Source organism: Triticum dicoccoides, chromosome 1B (genome assembly GCF_002162155.2).
Source record: "Triticum dicoccoides isolate Atlit2015 ecotype Zavitan chromosome 1B, WEW_v2.0, whole genome shotgun sequence".
NCBI classification, from domain to species: Eukaryota; Viridiplantae; Streptophyta; class Magnoliopsida; order Poales; family Poaceae; genus Triticum; species Triticum dicoccoides.
The window spans coordinates 412,261,714-412,269,223 of NC_041381.1; the positions used below are offsets into that span (position 1 = coordinate 412,261,714).

General features: G+C 46.8%; 1 protein-coding gene across 1 annotated transcript; it reads right to left on the bottom strand.

Annotated features, from left to right (window-relative positions):
• On the bottom strand, positions 1-868 carry LOC119350429 (ubiquitin-NEDD8-like protein RUB2). The gene has a single exon (XM_037618267.1). It carries the CDS (start codon positions 866-868, stop codon positions 287-289), a length of 582 nt encoding a protein of 193 aa, XP_037474164.1. The 3' UTR covers positions 1-286.
• Positions 869-7,510: the final 6,642 nt, after the last annotated feature.

Sequence of the window (7,510 nt, forward strand, 5' to 3'; positions counted from 1 at the left end):
CAGCTCCGTTCAGATTACTTTATATTTATATGTAGCTCTCACCCTTGCAATAAGAAGTTCAAACTACTTAATGAAAACTATTATATTTAACAGAAACTATTATCTTTAGCTCTATTGTGCAGATTGGTGAGGTTACCAGCTCATACATGTTTTCCCTCTTCAGAAATTACAGAATTAGTGTCCTGAATACACACCAACAGGAAAAATAACTGATCTTTTAAAGTAGCAAAAATATTAACGTAAAAAAAAGGGTAGCTATATGCCTATACCCTGTGACTAGTCGGCTCTAGCAACAGACACCGACCCTGAGGGCGAGAACGAGGTGCAGCACGTCGCCACCCTTGATGTTGTAATCCTTGGCAGTCTTGTCGTCGGCGAGCTGCTTGCCGGCGAAGATGAGCCTCTGCTGCACGGGCGGGATGCCCTCCTTCTCCTCGACGCGCTCCTTGATGCGGTCCACCGTGTTGGTGGGGTCGATGTCGATCTCAATCTCCTTGCCGGTGAGCGTCTTGACCTTGATGGTGGTGCCGCCGCGGAGGCGGAGCACCAGGTGCAGCGTCGACTCCTTCTGCACGTTGTAGTCGGCGAGCGTGCGGCCGTCCTCGAGCTGCTTCCCGGCGAAGATGAGCCGCTGCTGGTCCGGCGGGATGCCCTCCTTGTCCTGGATCTTAGCCTTGACGTTGTCGATCGTGTCGCTGCTCTCCACCTCCAGCGTGATGGTCTTGCCCGTCAGGGTCTTCACGAAGATCTGCGGGAAAAAATTTGGTGGAGACCGTGTGCAGGCCTCCTCCCGTGCGTACCCGATCGGATCTGCTGACACTTGTATGTTCCCAACATCCCACGGTATCCCTCCTCTCACCGGCTCCATGTGTTCCCCTCAGCTCGCGCGCTGATGCTCGGCTCCAATCAATACTATCTCGGCTCCTGGACGAGGTGACCACTGGCCACGCAGATGAGTCGGCTCAGACGCTCCTTTCCGTTGTTCTCCCAGTTGCTCGCTCCGTTCATCCGCCGCCGCCGCAATCGCCTCCGCGTCGCCGCCGGCCTCCTCGTCCGCTTCCGCAGTCACCTCTTCCGCCCCGCCCCCTCGTCCGCCACGGGGTAGAGCGAGAGCGGCCGGCCACACGACACAGATGCGGCTTTGAGTTACTTCCCCCTTCGGCTTGCCCGCTAATCTTTTCGAGATTCATTTGGGTGCGATGCAATTGATCTGTCCATGTCTGGAGTTGGTTCGTTGATTTGTGTTCCTGTTGTACTTCTATTATTCTTGCTGATGAACTCCAGTTGTTGTATAGTGTTGGGTCAAGGAGACAGCCACTGCCCCTGATGCGGTGGTAGGTAAATATTGATTAATTAACATGTACATTTTTTAGGTGATAAAACATATACATGTGAGGAACTTCCCGTGATTCCAATACTAAGCAACAAATCAGCATACATGTTGGTGTAGTGGAATCAGGCCTTCAGAAAATACTGCATTTGTAATTGTATAATAAAAAGAGAGCGATTATAGATGCATTTTCAGATAACCATGAAGTATGGTTAAAATACAAGCAAGAGATAATTGTCCATGATCTCAATTCTATTGAGTTCTGTAAACAGGAGCCTTTTGTGTAGAATTTACAACATTGCAGTTTGCATGGACAAAAGCAGCATGTTGGTTCGATGGTTTGCATAGATCAAGAAAAATATTAGAGTACATTTCAGCTTAGGGCAAAGTAGATGGCAAAAGTATAGAATGTGTTTCTTTGCAACAAGTAAAATTGACAATATTATGGACCCCCTGGTTTCTTAGCATGTTACAGTTTTGAGGATTGGATTTTTATTTCACTGACATTTTCTTTTCTTTTGCCCTGTAGAAAGTCAATTTTAGAAAAACCTTGACTAGAGTGACCAGATGTTTAAGCATGGCTGGAAGGACATCTTCCGAATGAATCACAGTGAGCTCGAGGCCAACAAATAAAATGTTTCTCAAGATTCTACTCTTGGCTAAAGGATGGAAGCATATATAATCCAAGCAGGGTGGCCATCTTTAACATCGACGATGCCTTACGGAGGGGCGGGAGCCTCGGCGACAGAAGAACAAATGGGAGGCTTCCTCGCCGGGTAGAAACAAGGCTCCACCGTCCGTCTCCTAGACGAAAGACCTCAAGTACACAACTGTCGTTGAAACGACTGGAGAAGATGGAATGATTGCTGATTTCGTAAAGTTAGATAGACTATATGACAAGTCTTGTTACACTAAATGTCAAGTCTGCAACTTTGGAGTTGAATGTATGACAAGTGTTGTAGGCATCTAGAGTTGATTTCTCTCCCTGGCAATGTACAATGTATCTTTTTATCTGACATATATTGGATGATTTGAAATCTTCACTTTGATGGTAAAAAGTGTGATTGTTTCTCTCATCTGCTATACATATAAATAATCTATAGAATCAATGTTTCAAATAAATAATTTTTTCTGGAAACTTCAAAAGTGAGTTAGTACAACTTTATCAAGGATATTAATTTTGTCTTTGTATTAAGTAGGCTCAAACTTCAACTCAAGTCAAAGAACACAATCTGTTTGAAAATCTGGACAATCTTCCTTCATTGTGTTTGTAGCTTCCAAACCAGAAGCACAAAAATCATAAAACTTTATTGGAGCAAGATCCTTTTCATCCTACATTATCCTATAAATATTTTTGTCTCGAGGAAACCTCATTAAGATGGCTAAGAGCAAGCGTCAACTATGGAACATGTCAGCCTTAAGGACAACAAACATGGAAAATACATGTCTTCGTAAATCTTGAAATTTCACCCTGTGATACAATCTACAATTAGCTCATTGCATACATCGTACATTGACATTTCAACTTGTCTATAAGAAATCTCTCTACATGTATTTTCTGACCACTAAAGAAAATCTCTACACTATTTGATCACTGCATCAGCAGGCTTGATCCACAATGTCTCGCTCTGCTAGGTGAAATTGCAACTTGTTGGTGGCTTGGAGAACCCTGACAGGACACAAGATACCTTCCTCAAAGCATAAGTTTGACCATTTTCTGGACCAACAGTAGTATAAATCACACCTTGAACCCATTCATTGCAGTGAAAAGCTGTCACTTAGAAGAAAGTTTGAGTCTGCAGGTGCAAGTGATAACTAAATCATAGTATGTACTTAATCCTAAAAAAATCATATGTACTTAGTGAACTGCATTATCAAAATTCAGTGATTCTATAATAAAAGAGCACCAGTAAGAATGTTTACATACATATTGTGGTCATGTAGATGATTAACTCGTGCTTCTAATGGGTGAAAAATGAATAAAATTAAAGGTATTTGCACTGTAATGGAGTACTCCTAGGCAAGCCAGCAAGAGCAACAACAGCGGCATATATACACAGGACACAGCAAGCACTTCAGTACGAGAGGTGGAGAGCTGGGTGGGGAAACTATCCTTGCCGGCGGGAGATTCGGAGATGGAGGGCGTTGCTGGAGGCGATTGCAGGCGACGGAGGAGGCGAACCCAGGCGACGGAGGAGGCGAATCCGCAGCGGCGGCGCGCTCGTGAACCGGTCGCAGCAGTCGGGATCGAGTCCCCAACGCCCGGGATCTATGCGATACTCTGGAAAGGTAGGAGCCGAGCCGAGCCTGGAGCCGAGCAACGCTTGGGAACTGATGCGGAGGAGACGATCCGTTCGATGCAGAGCTTGTCCACGTGGCGCGAATCGAAGGCGGGGTTGCACAGGAGGAGGTTTGGAGCCGGTCTCCACCGATTTTTTTTTCCAGATCTGCATCTTGTTGTCGTCGGCGGCTCTTTCCTGTTTTGGCGAGTCCTCACGACCGTGTGTTTCGCTCGGTTGCTTTGGAAGTTGGAACGATGGGGCTGTGCTGCTCGGGTCGTGGATATTTATATCGATCGATCCAGGCGTTAGAGTCGGGTCGGGAGTCCGCTCCGCCATGACGTGCCGTGGCATGATCCGTCACGGACTCCGCCGCACACAACGTGCTGTTCGTGGCCATCTCGTATTCTCTCAAATCAAGTAATAGTATTCTGATCGGGTTCCCATAAACAAAGTTGTGTATTGGCGCTACAACTACAGATATGAACACCGTGCATATATACCCTTGCCTCCGCCGTGCTCCTACGGTACGTCCCCTAGCACTACGACGATGGCCGAACAACCCGACTGGCTGAAGCTCCCGTCGGACCTCCTGGAACCCATCGGCCGGAGGACGCGCGATGCCGTCATGGGAGTCGCCACCTTCCGCTCCGTCTGCCGGGCGTGGCGCTCTGCTGTGAGACCAACGCCGCGCCTCCTGCTTCCCGCCGCCCAGGGCAGCGCCGCTCCTCGCGGCGGCTCGGAGTACGCGCTCGTCTTTCCCCTTGTCACGGGGCTGGTCTATCGTCGTGGATGCCCTCGACGTCTCCTGTCACCTCAAGCACCTGCCCACGGGCGCTACGGCCGCGCTGCCCAATCTCAACGCCGTCCGTGACGGCGGCGCCACACCCGAGATCACGCATACGGGTTACGAGCACGCTCCCGATCATGAAGAGCCCAATCTCAACGACAGCAGCGCCGCGTCCGAGGTCACGCACCTGGGTGACGAGCACGCTCCCGATCATGAAGAAGCGACTACAGACATGGCCACATGGGTCGTGGTGCGCTGGAGGATGACTGGTATCGGACGTTCAAGATCAGGATTACTGCCTTACACCCTCTTATTTGTTTCTTGAAAACGTACCTCGAATTATCACACCTTTTCACCTTTGCCGCCCATGTCCCGCCTAGTACTTCGACAGCGAGCACGGACGGGGTGGTGATCATGGCGTACCACGCTGTGCATGTGATAGAACCTTAGATCGGAGTGGGCTAGGAGATCCGGTGAACCTACCTTGTCCAGGTGCACATGAGGAACTCCCGGTGCCGGCCATGGTGACGGTGGCCGGTGATGACAGGGAGTGGATGGCGGCGGTGTGTGGGTAGTGGCGGCGGCGGAGCTTTTCGTCACTGTCAGCGCTAGACCTAGATCGGGTCGGGGTTTTCGGTGGGGAGCCTGGCAACACGGTGAACCTCGTACTGCGTGCCGCCGGCCCCCACCTCTTTATGTAGCGCTGCGTGACAGGGGCCCGTCAACCATATTGTGGTTGGGCGCCCCCGATCAGGGCGCGGATCAGGGGTCCGTTGGGCCGTTGGACCCACACGGGAGAGATCAACCTAACATTCTCCTCCTTGATCTCAACTTTACTTTTATCCTTATACTTTCTAGTTTAGTTGTTTCATCGCATATTGGTACATAGAGCATGTTTCATCGTCATAGCTTAAATGCCGGTAGAATCATACAGCTACAACATACGTTTTGTTCAGAAACAAATTCTGTTCCTTTTGGGCCTATCCAGGAATCATAAGGCTTTCCCTTAAACCCATGCCGGCTAAGTGTTCCTTGAACACATTGGGTGGTAAACCTTTCGTTAGCGGATCCGCAAGCATATCTTTTGTCTTTATATGCTCGAGACTTATTGTTTGATCCTGGATTTTATCATTCACAACATAGTACTTTATCTTTATTGTTTTGGCAGCATTACTCGACTTGTTGTTGTGAGCGTAAAATACCACGGGCTGATTGTCGCAGTACATCTTTAGTGGTTTGTGAATACAATCTACCACTTTCAAGTCGGGTACAAATTTCTTTAGCCATATCGCTTGCCCCGTGGCTTCGAAGCATGCTATGAATTCTGCATACATCATGGATGATGCAACTGTCGATTGTTTGGAGCTTTTCCACGAAATAGCTCCCCCAGCGAGGGTGAATACGTATCCTGACGTGGATTTTCTATCATCTTTGTCCCCCGCAAAATCTGCGTCTGAATACCCTTTTATCTGTAGGGAATCAGATCTCCTGTATGTTAGCATGTAGTCCTTCGTGCCTTGCGCATAACGCAATGCTTTCTTTACCATCTTCCAGTGCTCTATGCTTGGATTCTCTTGATATCTACCGAGTACCCCGGTGATAAAGGCTAAGTCATGGCGAGTGCACACTTGTGCATACTGTAAGCTGCCAACTGCCGAAGCATATGGTACTCCTTTCATTTGATCGATCTCATACTGATTCTTGGGACATTGAAATTTTCCAAAATTATCGCCCTTAATTATAGGAGCAGGTGTGGCTTTACTCGCATGCATATTATAATTTTTAAGAACCTTCTCCAAATATGCTTTCTGCGATAGTCCTAAGACTCCATTGTTTCTATCTCGGTGAATTTCTATGCCCAAAACATATGATGCTTCACCAAGATCTGTTATGTCAAAATTCGAGGATAAGAACTTCTTTGTTTCTTGTAGTAGACTAACATCACTGCTAGCAAGCAGAATGTCATCCACATACAAGATTAGGAAAATATATTTCCCATTTTTAAACTTTGCATAAATGCAGTTATCCTTAATATTTTCTTTAAATCCAAAACTTTTAATCGTTTGATTAAACTTTAAATACCACTGCCTAGAGGCTTGCTTTAATCCATAAATGGATTTCTTTAGGCGGCATCCCGTATTTCCCTTGCCTTCCATGATAAAACCCTTGGGCTGTTTCATGTAGACATTTTCTTTTAAATCTCCGTTTAGAAATGTCGTCTTTACATCCATTTGATGTAACTCTAAATCAAAATGAGTAACTAATGCCATTATGATTCTGAAGGAATCCTTACATGAGACCGGAGAAAATGTCTCTTTGTAATTTATTCCTTCTCTTTGTGTAAATCCTTTTGCCATGAGTCATGCTTTATATTTTTCTATATTCCCTTTAGAGTCATACTTAATTTTGTAGACCCATTTGCAGCCTACTGATTTGGCTCCTTTAGGAATTTCCTCTAAGTCCCAAACATCTTTGGAACTCATTGATTTCATCTCGTCCTCCATTGCCTTCATCCACATCGATGAATGAGGGCTTCTCATGGCTTCTTCATATGAGGTGGGATCTTTTTCCATATGAACCATTTCTGTGTTGTAAACTTTAAAGTCAGTAGAATTAGCTGACTTTCTTGGTCTCGTAGACCTTCTAAGGGCCTCAGTTTCTGGCACATTCTGTGCCTCAACTTCTGGCACTTCTTCTAAAATTTGTTGTTGCACCTCCCTTTCATGCTCAACAACGGGTTCAGTCGGCTCCTGACGGACAGGTTCCGGGTCTGCCCCCATAGTTGTCATGGGTGGAGTTGCAACTGGTAGTGAGAAAAATGGCTCCTGAATTATCGGATTAGGTGCATGCACCCTCTTCTCCTCAAGATCAATTTTCCGAGCTACCAAGCTCCCCCTCATCATTTCGTCCTCTAAGAAGACTGCATGTCTCGTTTCTACAAACTTTGTATATCTGTCTGGGCAGTAGAAACGAAAACCCTTTGATCTGTCTGGATAGCCAATGAAGTGGCAACTCACTGTTTTGGGATCTAACTTTTCAATGTTTGGATTAAACATTTTGGCCTCAGCAGGGCACCCCCACACCCTGAAGTGTTGTAGGGATGGCACCCTT